Genomic DNA, 16515 nt, shown 5'->3' with positions numbered 1-16515 from the left:
GGCATTTAGGATAAGTTCATCCACCTCTTTGTTCAGGAAGCTGCAGATTTCGGAAGAGCCTTTGAAATTGTTCCAAACTCCTGTTCCAGATATTGCATCTTTGTTCTCCTGCCTGCGTGGTCCGTCACCTGGCAAACTGTTATCCCAGTTCTAGCTGGTCTTGTGTTCAAAGACTGCAGCAGATTCATAGAGGCCAAGAATACCAATTTTCTCACATTATGGGTAGTTTTCCTATCTGTGTTAGAATGTCTTGATAAAATAGTCATAGACAGAACTGTTTATTCAAAGCCATTTCTTCTGAGTGAAGGGAAATAAAACGTTTTCTACCACGTGCGTTAGGCTGAGCGGCTTATATCTCACGGCTGAATACATCCAAAGCAACTCAGAGAAGCAGTTGCCAGAAAAAACAGCAAAATCCACATTCTTCCACAGATGTGCAGGAGATGGATGAAAGGTTCTTGATCTCTCAGGACACACTCCTTCTGATTCTGGCCTTTTTTACTCGTGCCACATGCAGAGTGTTTGGGTGATTAGGAGATGAGACCACAAGTAGTCCTGCAGCTAGGAAACTCAACAGAGAGGTTTTATATGTATATAATATATATATAGCTACAAATATGTATCTACGTGATATATTTATATTTATATATACATGTATATTTATATATACATATGTATAGGGTGTCTTTCTGGAAGTGCACAGCTTCCTGTGAGGCCTGTGAAAGCTGCTGTGCTCTCTGCACATCAGTAGGATTTCCATTTAGTGGGGAATGGAAAACAGAAGAGGGATTTTAACCCAGAGTACATGTAAGGGTTTGGTTGAGCTGTGAGTTGCAGTGGGGTAAAACAGAGTGAAGCAGGGCTGTACCACTGGCTTCCCCTCATCTCAAGGCTGTATCCATCCCCAATAATTATTTTGGGATGGACAAAACTGCCTGCCTGTTATTTTGGCTTCGGAAACACTTTCTTAACAAAACATTTAACAAATTGTTCTTTTTCCCTAAGATCATTTAGGTTTAACTAGCTCAATCCTTTGGATGAAAAAAGAAAAAAGAATAGGAAAGGAAAAAAAGCAACACTTTGTTAGAAATACTCAATTGACAACAGTCTGCAGGTTCTCACAACAGTGTGGAGATAGCAGGGGAATGAAAGCCTTTCATGATCTCTTCCCGTGGGATGAGCGTTAATGCGAAAAGGATGAGATGAAGGATCCATCACTGTTTCCATCAGGAAAAATATCAGATTAGCCAGGGTGATGGGTCTCAAGGCGGGGAAATAGATTGGAAATCAGATGACAAAGGTCTGAAAGCACACTTGGTTGAAAAATGAATTGATTTGTGCAGTGATTTCAGAGTGAAAGGATGTGGTATGGGAAGGACTGGCTGATGAGGGCAGAGGCTGCTGTCCATCTCAAACCCGTCGTGGCTTCTCTGGTTGATAATCTTGTGTGTAAAATGAAATTCTCTGTCCAGCAAAATTCATCTCTCTTACCGTAGTGACATTTTTTGCTGCTGAAGAAGGGGAAATGCAGTGCACTTTGTCCACATGCAGATCCTCGTATGAACTGATGAACTCTCCTGTTTTTGTTTTGTGTTTTTATATCCAGGTAACTATAAACAGGTTTTCCTTTTTAACGTTATTAAACTTCAATCAAACGTGGCTTTCGCAGTAATGGAGAATTAGGAGAGCCCTCCAGTGGCCAAGCAAAAGAAATCAACATTGCTACGGCTGCGAGCCAAACGAGGCTGGGAGCTAGGGAGAGAAATATGTGCTACATATTTAAAAGGTAGTAACTTCCACTTCTGTTAGGGGTGACTTATTTCCTGCTTCCATTGGTGCCTTTGATCCAGAAGAATTCCATAGCACTTGACCCATGCTCTGTCCGTCCCTGAGTGTAATGGTATGTATTTACTCATTCATCATTCCTGTCTAGGAGAGCTTGTTTGCATAAAGGGGAAAATACTTCAGGGATGAACTAATAGGTTTTATATTTAATAACTTTGTACAGGAAATGAAAATGAAGAGAACTCGGTCCTCACCGAAGTAATTCTTAGTACTGACATTGCAGTAGCTGCAGAAAAAAAGCAAAGAAAAAAATCAAATAATAATTATTTCTTCATTAAATAGCCTCCCAAAGGCAAAGTTGAGATGATCAGGTGATCAGGTGCTCCTCGCATGAGATATTGCTATAAATGATGGTTCCGATGATTTTGTTAGCTGGAAGAAAGCTGCTGAAAGAAGTTCTTTTCCAGATATCAGTCCACGTAGTTTGACATCTGCTTCTGATAATTGCCAGTTAGCACCATCAGGAGTGACTCTTCTGGTTGGAGGTGGGAGGTTCTGCAAGGTAAATGAAGAGAATGAATGAGTCCATGAGAGAAGTAATACAAGTTATACTCTATTTGTAATGGAGTGTGAAAGCACACGAATGACAAAATATTTAATCGTAACGTTCCGTGTTTTCCCCACATCTTTCTTCAGTATTCATTGGGTTGAGGCATGCAGTTTACCAAATACAAAACAAATTAAGGCATCATGGGGAAAGAAACACAGTTGTGCTGTCACATAGATCAGAAATGTCACACTTCCCAGAATTAATTTTTTTCTGCACCTGTTATTAAGACAACTACCACAATTTCAGTTATTTCACTTGATGACAGTTCCTTGTATTTTACATCTATTCTAGAATGCATCTATTTTAATGATAGCCCTTCTTTCAATCTTCAACGGTTTCACATTGAATCCTCGGGGATCCTTGGCTTTGATAAAAACCCAGTGCCAATGTAACCAGCTATAGACTGAGCTTTCTGTCTGAATACTTAAGAACAGAAAAGCATTATTTATTTGGCTTTCAACCCTGTTTGAAGGTTAATTCTTTCTACGTAAGTTCTGACCTGCAAAACAGACTCAGCTGGCTTACGAGTGGCCCTAAACTTATGTTTTAGAATAGAAAGCTTCTGTAAGCTTTATACAAGGCAAATAAAGCCTAATGGAAAACGTCAGAGTTGAACACCAACATTTCAATTGCATTTCAATTAAAGCAGCATTGAAGGCCTAGATCAACAAATTACGTCCATTTTATGAGGCACTGAAATGCCCCCTTAATTCCTGAAGTCAGTGACAGTTCTGTGTGTGCTTCACTGGAACTCCCCACCATTGAACCATCTCTGTGAGCAGTAGTTAATATCATTTATCGTGTAAGGATAATGTAGCCATTTTTGTTTCTGCTTTGGCGTGCTCTGTACTGCATTGTGTGATTTGTCCTCTTCCAGTTATGCTTAACATCTGTCATATATCTACAGCTCCAATGTCTGTATCAGGTACGTGATATATTGGGATGGAAGAGCTCTGTATGAAAGAAAGATTTATCTAACCATTTCTTGGGCTGAATTACATCCTACTTAGTAGGACACCTAAGAATTATGAATTTGAAGAAAATATTTGTCTCAAAATCAAATGGAGCATCGTTCTCTGAAAGTAGCCAACTCCCTGCTGAGGAGCCAAGATACATTGCCTTGTCTAGACACCCACATTTCAGATGGCTGGAACTAAGTGAGATGGATCCTTCTGCTGCCATGGACCTCTTGGATACCCAGCTCATACCGATGCAAGGCCTGACTTATGCTGTGGTACAGAAGCAAAATTACTGTCTGTGTTCATATAAAGGTTAAAGGATGGCAAGTCCATGCTGGTGGAAGATCTGAAGCAAAGTAGATGGATTTGTTATCCCAGAAGGTACCTGAAATTATACAGCTAGCAAGAGTCACAGATTGCAGATAGGCACAAACTAATGCTGCAGGCACAGAAAATGTTCTTTGATCCATTCTGTTCTTCTGGGGCTGCAATCTCATACAGCAGCAGTTCAGGAGTGCTTCCCAAATCACAAATGAGGAGGTTTCTCCTCCTCAGTTACCATGACCTCAATGCTATTACTGTAATCCACTTTTCATGCCTCATCATCCCACCTTCTACCTAGTGTGACTGGATCCTTCCTAGCTATCTGTGACAGAACGATGCTTCTGAGAACAACTGTCTCACTTTCTGAAACGTGACCACTCATAATTTCTTCTGCTTAATTTCTAGGCATTTTCTCTGCTGTCCTCAAACTCTTACAATAACCAGCTTGATACAAATCTATTTTACAGTGTTTGTGGTGTGTGAATTTCTTTTTACACGTAGTTACATTCAGTATGAGACAATGGCATCTGTAAGACATACATGCATGTTGCTGGCACTGTGACAGTAGTGTCACAGCAGGACAGTTTTTCCTCATCTTTATTCATGATGCCTTTTGTTCATATTGTGTTGGTTTGATCTCCCATTAAATAATAAGCCTGAACTTAACGAGGGTAGGTGCTGTGGGCATTGGGAATTGGCTTGGCAGCATTTTGGCCTGTGTTCTAGACATCTGGAACGGGTCTCATTGGACTAAATGTAGACATTTACATCAGCCCTAGTTGCTCTATATTCCCTTTCAGGCAGTGAGGATCTCAGGGCATTGGATGGAGCTGAGGGCAAAATCAATCTCATCCTAAAAGTAGATGACAACAATAGATCAGGTGAATTTCATTACAAAAAAATTCTATTTCTTTCCACTGGCTGCAAAAGAAACCCAGGCTAATTGGCTCCTCTGGAGATATCTGTGCTGGAGAAACCCAAAGAGATGTGACATGAAACCATCCCAGAGGTTTTTTTTTCCTTCCTTTTCTGCTAACCTTTGTGTGACTTGGGACAAATGACTGTCCTGTGTTGTTTTTGATTTTGCTCCTTTCTTTTCTACATCTATAGTGTTTGAGAGGGTGGAGACTCTTCACGTGTTCACAGAGAGGCCATTGGAGGAAGGTCCTAATGTTTTTTAGGATAGCAAAATACTAACAGGAGAATAATTGGGAATTTCTATGTAACAGTGCTACTGTATGTTTAGCAGTTATAAAGTCTTCAAATGCCAGTCAACCTTTGTGAAGCTATGAAATACCACGAGCTCTGCACAGAAGCACGATGAACTTCCAGGGCTGCCTGCAAATCACCCACTGCTTTTTTGCTTCCCAGCAGAACCAATTGAAAATTAGATTTAGTTTCAGGCTTCGGGGAAGACAAAAGGAGCCAATACAGGTTTCTGGTCAACTGGAAATTCTCACTGGGGACTGTAAGATTCTTTCCACATGTGCAAGATGTATTAGTCAATATATGTAGAAAGCTCTTAGCAACCCCAATAACCTAATCCAGGCTTTTGATTTCTTTATTCCTAAAACGCAGACTAATATTCTTCTCCTTTCCACAGCCTCGTATTTTTAGTAGGTCAGATGAGACTCTTCTTGTGGCTTTCAGGCAATATCCTGCCTGGCAACTTAGTTTATGTTTTATTGCCTGTTTTTAAACATGGCTTCTTCGGGAAGAGACGTTTTTTGGTTTGCTCTTCATCCTTCTCCTCATGGCCACACTGGCTAATTCCAGTCAAAACTGATAGAGAGGCTGAGCTCCAGCTTCTGTGGGCTATAAAGAGGACACTCTATCTCTGAGAGGATGCTGTAGGCTTGACAGCTCAATGAGGACAAAACACTGGCAGGAAAGCTTCATTTGCTCTCGAGGCTACTTCTTCTGCCCTTTTTCTTTCCCACATTTATGAAGGACTCAAGTGGGGTAGCGCAGGGCCACAAGTTCTTTACATATGTTAAAGCCTAAGCAATAACAGTGAGTCTGCCTAGGGACGTGCTGATGGTGGGCATCCTCCCTTTTGTGTAAGGTCCAATTTTTGTTCAGTCTCATATTACGTAACCTGAGTAGAGGTACATAGCAAGAGATACATAGCAAGAGACCTAATAGCCTAAAAGCAAATTTGCTGTTGTTGTTCCTTGCTGACTTGAACAGTGGTAAGGTACTTCTGGGCACTTAGAGGAACAGAGCGTTTCCAAGTCAGTTATCATGCACAGTGTCTGTTTTCAGAGGAAATGAGAGATTGACTTCAGAGAATTTTATTGTTCTCCACTTTTTCTTTCTGTTCTTCCTTTCGACTTGAGACTTACGGGATGACTGACTCCTTCCTAGCATGCACTGAAAGACATCACGGTGAAACAGAGTGGGAGGCAGGGGCAGCAAAAGCTTGACTGGCAGAGCCTGGATTATGCCACAAGAAATCTTACTGCCTAATGTATGGAAAGGAAGAGTGCAGGGCAAGACCCCTTAATCTGTACTTGTGTGGCAGCGATCCCATTGTACTTGACTGAAAGAAAGTGGGACTAATAAGATACGACCTAACCCCATTTTTATTTTATTTTACATACCTACACCGCAAACAGAGGACCAGGCCATTGCAAGGCTTAGATATATAGACATATATAGTACATACACAAGCATAGGCTGCTCTGAAAGTAATGCCTCCTATTTATTTCTGTGGAAACTACAACAGATACAAAGTGGAGGTGACCCAGTGTTTCACAGCTGCTGTGATTGCATCACTGCTGAAATGCACTGCCTCACTGTGCTCACATCCACTGTCTGGAGTCCATAAATGTTGTGCGAGCATCAACAAATATCAGTGGGTACCATTTTTTCTGCATGGAGGAATTCAGTTCCATCTCTTTGCTTCATACGCACTTGCATGTCAGACACCATTCAGTCAGGCTGCCCCTCTGCTGCCATCTGACTCACAGCAACAAAATGTTGTAATGAAATATTGGTGGGAAGGTTCAACCTCTATTGCTATCCCTCCAACATCCACCTCTGACACTGTGGGCCAACGTAATAAAATAGGAGGCATTACTTTCGGAGCAGCCCTCGGATATAAAATGGGTCCTTTGTGTTTCCATCTGTGAAACACCGACCCTGAATTTGACCTTGCATAAAATCACAGCTGTTCCAAAATGAACGTTTTCTGTGCTCTTGTGCAATGTGTGGTGTTTTGCACATTCACCTGAAGCAGCTCGCTTAAAAAAATAACGTTGGCACTACATGAGCGTGTCAAGGTTGGTTCTTTTGTGTGTTCTTATAATCTCCCTGCAGTGTCTCATCATTCGTCTCGTAACATGATTCACTTGTAGCTGTGGAGAATGACAAGTGTATTAATGTGCTGGAGGAAATATATTAATGTGTAGCTAGAAGTCATTTATTATTTATGCTGTTCGAGTCTTTTTACACCCACGGTAAATATTTTCCAACTTCTATGAATATGGAGACATTCATCACCACAAATCTACATTTTTTAATTTTGTCTTTCTTCACTACAATCATAATCCCAGCAAAAAAAAAAAAAGGTTGTCTCCTGTTTCTAACAAATGAGTCCATCAACTGAAATGAAGATCTTCATTTGTATGGCCGATCCTCCCCTTTGCATGCAATAACTTGCAGCTGTGCTCGTTTTGTGTTCATCTCAAGTACATGCAGCAAGGACCAGGTTTTGATTAGAAGAGCTACAGGGGATTCACAGCATCGTAGAATCACAGAGTGGCCTGGGTTGGAAGGGACCTCAAGGATCATGAAGCTCCAACCGCCCTGCTGAAGGCAGAACCACCAACCTCCACATTTAATACCAGACCAGGCTGCCCAGGGCTCCATCCAACCTGGCCTTGAACACCTCCAGGGATGGGGCATCCACAACCAAGTGGAAATGCTTTCTTAAAGAGTCTGTCCTCGAACAGCATACAATTCATGGTGAGAAGCCACAGTACTTTACCAGGTTATGGCCACGTTGTTGCTGCATTTGAAAGTGTGGTTGGATCCATTTTACAGTGCATGTTGAGAAACTTTATGGTCCAGAAGCCCCTGTGATAAATCAGTAGCTTCCTTAAAGTGTGTGATCTTGCATTCCTTGCCCTACTGAATAGTCCCACTAATTTGCAGATCAGATGCTGAGATATCATTGCTTAATAAGGATTCTTGGGCTATTTTTCAAACAGAAAAGGAAGAGGTGAGAAGAGACTTCTTGTGCCATTTGAAACCCTTCTGCCTTATCTTAAAAAAAGCATAGAGGTAGGCAAATGCAAAAGTAGGCACTAAACTCCCAATTACAACAGCCGAGTGGTGAGGAATTAGTTGATGATCCTGCATTTCTGCCATCAGCTGTAGTTCTGCCTCTCAGTTGGCCTCTCAGGATTTAAATAGTTCAGTTCCACAAATAAGAAATGCATTTCATCCTCCTTCTCCTTCTTCTCTTTCATCTTTCTCTCTGCCTGCTGTTTTTCCATCAAAACCACGGTGGGGAAACCTTTGAGAGTCGCCTGAGCCTTATCAGTGAGAATGTGATAACCATCATAAAGTGTGCATGGCTTTTCATGTGCAAGATTGAACTAAGTCAGGGAGAGCGGTGGTGGAACGAGGTGGCTGGATGGGCAACGTGAATTTCTTGTGCCAATCATTGTGCTGCACAGTGGAAGAGACATGGAAAGCTTTCATAGATGGGAAGGAGCTTGTCACATCAGTGGCTGGGGAGATGGGTGATACAGCAGCCGTGCGACTCTACAACATGGGGATTGGCTGGGGAGTGAGAAACTGAACTATGTGAAGTAGTGCAAGAGCTGGCATACAAAGACTTCTGTTGCCAGACAGTGTAGGTCTCGCTCTTGGGCAGAGCTGATTCCTTTTCCAGAAGTGCCATCAGTCACTTTCCAGTCTCCACTGGAACAGGTTGCTCAAGGAGGCTGTGGATGCCCCATCCCTGCAGGCATTCAAGGCCAGGCTGGATGTGGCTCTGGGCAGCCTGGGCTGCTGGTTGGTGACCCTGCACACAGCAGGGGGTTGGAACCAGATGATCACTGTGGTCCTTTTCAACCCAGGCATCCTATGATTCTATGATCTGACTGGATCCAGCCAGAGGGAAACTGTGGCTTAGTACTTAATTGTACACGAGGAAAGTTTTCAAAAGAAGCTGTTCATGAAGAGGCCAAGGTAGAAATGCAAAGAGATCATTCAACGAAGGTGCTAATTTGCAGACCAAGGAACAACAAGTTATTTTCCCCACCCAGATTTACTCCAAGACATTTTTTTTCCTTACATCCGTCTTTATTTTTGAGGGCTTTTGTTGTTGTTCATTATATGTAATACAGTAGCATTACCTGATGTACTGCTTCTGATTTTCTACAGGCAGCTGAATTGAGAAGATGGAAGGGAGAATCATTTTGGATCGATTCTTTAGCTCTTCTCACTTAAATGAAGAAACCATTTTCTTCACTGTGGAAAATATATTTAGTTGAATTCAAAGCTTTTTTGGAGGGGTGTTAAGTGCCATAAAGAATGGTTTTGAAATTAAAGGCAGCTCAGCCTTTGTAATATTGGAACCACTTGAAGAAACTTCATGTATTTTTGCTGGAAAATACAGGACGATATTTAGAAAAGTGAAGGGTTTACCAAATGTATAAGTAGCTCAGCTTTTGAAACTGTCATTCTTTCGGTAATTCAGAAAATGATTAATTCCTCCAAAAGCTCATCAAACTCTGCTGCCCCAATCCTTTGGCCAAGATACTGCTGCCAGTGCAGAAGGTGCTGTGCAAGCAATGAGAAAGCAGGCGGTGCAGGCAGCAGGTGAGGGATGGAGGCTGTTGCCCAGGCTCTGTGACTCTGCCCTGCACAGGAGCAACAGGAAAAGGAAAAGGTCTTTGAGGGACAGATCCCTGTGAGTTGCTTAGAGGTTTGAAGCACCTCTCACTCCAGAGTTCCCAAAATAGATTTTTCTCCTCAAACCCTGCTCTAAGACAACCAGTATGTCTGGGGTGGTCGTGATGCGTGAATGATGCTGAATACATTTTCTCTCCTGTTTTTTAGGCCTAGTGATGTGTGGGATGAGGAGATCTGGAAGTGCTGACGAAGGTCAATGTGTCAAAAAGCAGATTTCTCAGAAAGGACTGCAGTTTTAGGAACATTCCTTTGGGAAGGAAATAGTAGCTCTGGACAGAGCTCTGTTCACTTGTTTCGGAGCATCGTGCTGCATGGGTAGTTGGGGCATTTGTTGGTTTTGCATATTTAAAACAAAACATACTCATTCCAAAACTCTCTCCCCCTCTTTCATTGCCATCTATGAACATGATCAAAAATCTCCAGTTTCCCAGATGGCAAGATAGTTTTCTGGCTAGTTCTCTCATCAGTGCATGTTGGCAATTTATTTATCTTTCTAGCCCAAGTGTACTTTTTTCCTTTCTTTGGATAACATTCCTCTTTCTGCCCTTGAAGAGTGAAGAATGAAGCCTTTCAATCTTAAGTATGATCACCAGGAAGATCCAGGCCACTGCAGAGTGGGAGATGGATGTTACCAGAAGTTGTGTACCAGTGCTTAGAAATCAATTTAAGCACCAAGTCTGATCTAAAGCTGTGAATGCAGACTGTAAACAAACAGAAGTCCATTGCTGGATCCCCTTTTTTTTTTTTTGTTGTCCTCATCTTCAGTTTCTGCATTAATTTCTGCTACTGTGGCATGCACTTACTTTGCTTTTCCCCATTAAGAGTCAGATTTCTGTTTGCTTCCTAAGATTCTTTTGAGTCCATGGTCCCTGATGATCCTCCTCAGCAAATCCATGCTTTTTTCTTAAAGACTTCCTCATATCCTAGTGTCACAAGCCAAAAAAAGCCTGGCTAGGTCAGAGCCACTCGCTACCATGTCCCAGGCTGCCCAGTTCCCACTAAGCTCTCATTTCCCCAAAAGGACCAGCTTTCTGAGCATCTCCATCCAAACCTCTGAGCTTACTCTCACCTCTCCCTTCCCCAGACCTCTCCACAGTGCCCTCAGGTTCTCAAGCCCTTGGCATCCCTCCCTCCCCACACCGTGGTTTCCTGGCCCAGATCTCTTCCCCCTGCTTCTGGCTCAGTCCAAGCACTCATCTTTCCCAAACTGCTTGCTCTCTCCAGCCACTGGAAACCAGTGTTCTTTCTTTACTGCTTTGTCCCCTTAATCAGAGGAACAGAATCACAGAATCATTAAGGCTGGAGAAGACCTCTCATCTCCAAGTCCAACCCCAGCCCACCCCACCATGCCCACCAACCACATCCCTCAGTGCCACATCTCCATGGCTCTACAGCACCTCCAGGGATGGTGACTCCACCACCTCCCTGGGCAGCCTGTGCCACTGCATCACCACTCTTTCTGAGAAGAAACATTTCCTAATATCCAACCTGAACTTTTCCTTGTACAGCTTAAGGCCATCAACTCTCATCCTATTGCTGTTACCTGGGAGCAGATGTTGACCCCCACCTTGCCACAGCCTCCTTTCAGGAGTTGTAGGGAGTGATGCAGTCTCCACTGAGCTCCCTCTTGTCCACATTGAACAACCCCAGCTCCCTCAGGTCCACTAAAGGTCCATTCCTCATCCTGTGCCCCACTCACAGTGCCTTGCCCCAGCCCATTTCCCCCCCCCCAGTGCCACCTGCATTGCTTTTCCCCCACTGAGATCTCTGTTTTGATACACCAGGTCCCTTTATTCTCATCCCCCCTTCCATCAAACCACCCCATTTTATTATTTCTGCCTCTTACTCTAGGCATACTCAACACCCCATCTGCTGGTCCGGGTCCCTTTTTTTTCACTCCCTGTCCAAACATCTCAGCTCCGCACACGGAAGGCAGCAATCGCCTTGACTTCCCCGATTAAAATAAATAAATAAATAAATAAATTTTTTAAAAATCCACTTTTATTGCTTGTGACGGCTTTTCCTTTTTCTCCCTGGCTCCGATTCGCAGCGGTTTTGGTTTTTTTTTTTGTTTTTTTTTTTTTTTTTGCAGAAGCGTCCATCTCTGATGCTCCCAATTACCACCGGTGTGCGTCTGCGAGGGGAGGGAGGGAGCGGAGCGTTACCGCAGCCCGACGATGCGAGGCGGCGGCACCGGGGAACTGCGAGAGCAAGGAACCAGACTGGGAGACGCAAACCCCTCAATCCGGGCTCAGCGTCATCCCATTGGTTCCTGAGCTGCCGGTTTAAAGCCGAGAAGAGCTCGGGGCTCTGAGCCTTACAGGCAGACGGAGAGTCTCAGCCAAGTTGCCAGCACGCTGCAAAGGATCGCTGGGTGTCCGCAGCTTTGGCGTGTCCGAAAAGGCAAAAAGGAGAGGGAACAACAACAACAACAAAAAAAGCAGAATAAGGGGGGAAGGAGACTGACCCAGCCCTCCAGCCCCACGGGGGAATAATGGACGTGACCATCTCTCAGTTCATCTTAGAAGAATTTGATGTCAACTGCAGCCTCCTGGATCTACAAGAGACTGTTTTAGAGAGTTTCTCTATCTCTTTCCTGGGCTTTCATGGTAGGAAACGTTACCTAGCGCAGGGCTCCGAAAAGCTTGACGAGTGCTAAGATTGGGTTTGCTTTGTGATGCAGCGTGTTGCTTTTGTGTGCTTTCTCAGCTGCTCTTTTTTCCCTTTCTGTCTCTTTTTCTCACTCCGAAGGTCTGTACTGTAATGCCACCACGGATCAGATCGGGACCTGCTGGCCCAGAGCCTCGGCGGGGAAACTGGTGGAGAGACCCTGCCCGGAGTTCTTCAATGGGATCAAATACAACACCACAAGTAAGTGCAAAACTCCTTTCCTTCTCCGGCACATCTGATGGTGAGAAATCACCTGGGGACATCCGAATTATTTCTCCCATGACAAAAAAAAAAAAAGAAAAAGAAAAAGAAATGAGCGTTTCCCTGGGAATTAACATTTCCTCCACATTCCAGCCTGTATAGTCAAAATTCCTGCCTGGAATGATGCAGATTTCTCAGAAGTTCTGACTTTTGGACACTGATTCTTTTTTGGTTAATCGTGTTTGGGCAGATTGGGTAAAAATGCCCTCATCAATCCAAGGAGGGTGTATTGTGCTGGCTGACTGTCAGTGTGTTTATATGCAGATACGTATGGCTGTATGCATACAGTAATGTTGCAGTGCTTCAGCTGTTTGGGTAATCAAAGATCCTCTGGCTTGCAAGGTGTTAAGACCAAACAACTGTATTTTGAAAGGGCTTCCCCTTGGAGAGACTGTTTCTGTGAATGGGGACAGACAGGGCTGGAAGGTCTGCCTGATGAGCAGAAAGCTCTGGGATCTGTTCAGTAACTTCACGTTCTCTTTTAAGCCTGGGGTGGCTGCATCAGTGCTGCAAAAGAAAGGGGAGAGGGTACTACAAAGCAGATGAAAGTCAGAGCAGGGGAATATGGGGGCTCCTTATAATCTCTTGGAACTGATTCTTAGGGGTAAACAGTCGCGATGACTCACTGAGAATGCATTATTCAGGCTGTCGGACCCAGGCACTCATTTCCTTTCCCTTATCTGTCAATATTGTTTGGACCTTTCATTAAGAGGTTTTCATGCATTACTTCCAAATACGTCTATCCTACTTGTTTGTCACTTCATTTTCCAGCTACTCCGGGAGCGTTTAGCTGGGAGCATTTCAATCTGAGTTCCACTCCTAACTGTTGTTCAGGTGTTAATCTGATCTTCAGGTAGTGTTGCTCTCGTGGCGCCAGCAATGACCCTCTCATCTTACACCTTATTTTTTAACTTGCTGAAAGTTGACTTTCCTCTTTCCCCAGGTCAGACAACTAAACAAAAGTTCTGTGCATGTGCTGTGCAAAAAAGAAAGCATCTTTCCAGATGTGTTCTTAGGGATCCATCGTTATTGCCTTTAAGCAAAGTAAGAGAGTTACCGCTATGGGACCATCCCCAAATTCTGTGTTCTCTTTGCAGTAAGATAGATGGGAATGGGCAGGGTTAAACTGTCTGTGATTATGGTAAATATGGTAAACCTTTCCAGTCTCGGTTGAGACCAAAAAAAACCCCCCACATTCTGAGAATTAAGGACAGATCAAACAAGAGCAAGCGTATCAAAATGTACCCTGAAAGAGCAAGCAGAGCAAAGGTGCATGGAAGAACTAGGAGTATTTTTTTTCTCTTTCCATTTCTTTGGCGGAGGATGTCAGTATTTCCACTGGATTATTTTTGATCCTCCAAAAAGAAAGAATAAAGGGAAAAAAAACACCAAAAAACAACCTGATGATTTCTTATTTATGTCATAAATACACTGGAGAGAATTTAAATGCTTTTCCTGTGCGTGCAATAAAAAAAAAAAATCTTAAATACCCCAGTGTATTTTGATGAACTGTGTTAATGCTTTCAGTAGTTCATCGCTGTGCTGATGTTAAGTTCTTCTCTGGTCTCTCCGTTGATTTTCTAATTCTCATCTTACAGTGCCATACATCTCAAATACATTGTTCTTAAGGCGGTGGCACGTTAATTTAAACTGAAGAAATACTGATGAGGTTGGGTTTTTTTTGTGTGTGGTTGGTTGGTTTGGGTTTTTCTTCTTTTGAATGGCAGTAATAATTTCTTTGTGCCTGGGAAAATGGACATTTTTCTCTTTCATCATAAAATGTATTTGTGATGAGAAAATGCATGTCTGCAGGTCGGGCTCATAGTGCCTGCTGTGCTGGTGCCCAGGTGCAGCAGGTGTATAGCCTGAAATAGAGAATTAAGCTACACTCTGGCTTGCAAGTGATCTTCTACTCCTCCATTTAGGCAGCTCTTCCAAGCTGTGTCCCAGAAGAGGAGCAGAAGGGCTATCCTGAGGTTTGAGTCAATTTGTACGGTCAGTAGCTCGCTGGGGAACAGCTTGGAAAAGCAGTGGGGCAGCAAGTTCAGATCGAACAGAGAGGTACGACCTCCTTTGTGGTTTGAAAGACTTGGCAGTTAGCATATTGAGAATATGCCTGTAATTTGGAGAGGCCAAGCGTTCAAGAGATGTTTAGACATTGTGCTGGGGGACATGGTTTAGAGGAAATGCTGGTGATAGGTGGGTGGTTGGATGGTCCTGGAGGTCTTTTCTAACCTTAATGGTTCTATGATTCTATGATCTGATTCCTTTTATTTGCGTGGTTGCACCATATTAGTGGGATGGCTAGCTGTCCATTTGTAGAAGGACTCAATGTGCTTAAAGTCTAAGCTATGTGTGCTGGTAATAAAATAAACACAGAGGACTGATTAAAACAAAACAGGGACGTGAAGCTTGCAGATTTCAGAGGTGAATAACCCAGCTGCAAAGTCAAGACTTGGTCAGGGGATGGCTTGGAGTGGCGTGAGATTTCTGCCTTGGACAAGGAATGTAGTTTGTCCCATTGTGTTTTGCATTTTGGTAGGACTAAGGGAGATTTGGTTGTGTGTGACATTGTACTGAGTTGGTTCTGAGAGACAATACAAACAAGTATAGAAAATCCAATGTGGAATGCCTTTCTTCTTCTAAGGGCTTATCCAGTTCTGGTTTGTGATTCAGCTATTTGTTGCACTGTCTTGAATCCTGTATTTGAGAGCTGTTGCCTTTGAGGAGCTGTAACATGGTGTTAGTTGTGTTTTACGTGGCTGTTAGTTTATTTTTCAATCTTATGCATATAAAACTTCTGGATCCATTTTGGTGATTTTTTTTTTTTTAAGAAATTAAGACCTCAGGGATTCAAAGTTTGTAGCCATTTTCTATAAGCAGCTCATCAGCTTGAGAACACAGACCCATAGCGTTTCTCTTTAGAAAAGATTTTGCATTCCAGACACCAGAAAACCCAGGCTTCTAAGTGCCCAAACTGCATGGAGAACATACAGCAGGTCAGTCACGCTCAGTGCTCTGCTCCATAGCAAACCAGCCTCCCTGAGTCCTGGAACTCACAGGTCTATTTTTCTATCTTATTATAGTTTTTGTGCCTGTAGTGTATGGAATTAAGGCAGAACCACACACCAGCTCATTGAAGGCTTTGGATGGACCTCTTGGTATCCATCTTGTCAGCTGTCACGTTTTGACCATCGCTCTAACTCAGCAACCAGATGCGGGTGGAATGCTCCAACACCCTGCAGTGCACCAGCACAAAAAACACCATGTAAGAAATAATATTATAAAATATATAATCCCGTTTGCCTTATTTTTCATAAAATATTTCCATTCTAACTGCAAAAAATTCCCGCGGCGATGTGCTGGTGTGCCTGTGTTCCTATGCGTCCCCTGGGAACTGCTGAGTGACTCAGATAAGTTTCAGCTGGATTCATAAAACACAGACTGTCAGTCTGGGAGTATTTCTCATCTCTGACACTTTGTTACTTTTGGGGTTTTTTGGTTTTTGTTTTTTTTCCTTCTTAATTTGAGAAACACAGTCATGCTGACAAATTAACGTCTGGTTTCTCCGTAGTGTGATGGGTGAGGATAGGCAGAAAGTTCTTTGGCCAACCATCTGAAAATGATATTATTCACTTAGAGTTTTGCTTTTTGTGTTAAACCTAGAGGGAAAAAGTAAAAAAAAAAAACAAGGGGGAAATGTTGGTGCAGTGTGTGGCTGTGCATTTGTCTCTGTTCAGGGTCTATATTTAGCTAAAGATGACAGTATCATTGCTGCCCTCTAGATGTGTTTATGCTTTGACAGCGTGAAGCTCTTATTCCTCTTTTAGAAAACAGAATAATTCACTTATTAGGGTATCCTCAAGCTTGATTAATTCAGCAGATGGGCATAATGAGGCTTTTTTCACAGCTCACAGGAGATGTGGTTGTAACTATTTGGAACATGTCACAGGCTAAAGTATGTCTACTTCAGCTCTT

The 16515-nt window shown here is 43.0% G+C and overlaps 1 protein-coding gene across 2 annotated transcripts in view; it reads left to right on the top strand.

The window, feature by feature from the left end:
* The window catches only part of CRHR2 (corticotropin releasing hormone receptor 2), a 131902-nt gene that overhangs the window by 26277 nt on the left and 89110 nt on the right, over positions 1–16515 (top strand). The window contains exons 2-3 of one of the 2 annotated variants that reach the window (XM_031607844.2): positions 11699–12215; positions 12358–12477. In XM_031607844.2, coding sequence (XP_031463704.2) covers positions 12101–12215; positions 12358–12477 — 235 coding nt within the window. In that variant the 5' untranslated portion in view covers positions 11699–12100. The remainder of the gene's footprint in view (positions 1–11698; positions 12216–12357; positions 12478–16515) is intronic. The other variant, XM_090143222.1, reaches the window with a different exon arrangement.

Source organism: Phasianus colchicus, chromosome 6 (assembly GCF_987193195.1).
Source record: "Phasianus colchicus chromosome 6, bPhaCol1.hap1.1, whole genome shotgun sequence".
Taxonomy (NCBI): Eukaryota; Metazoa; Chordata; class Aves; order Galliformes; family Phasianidae; genus Phasianus; species Phasianus colchicus.
This window is presented reverse-complemented; position numbering and strand designations above follow the sequence as displayed.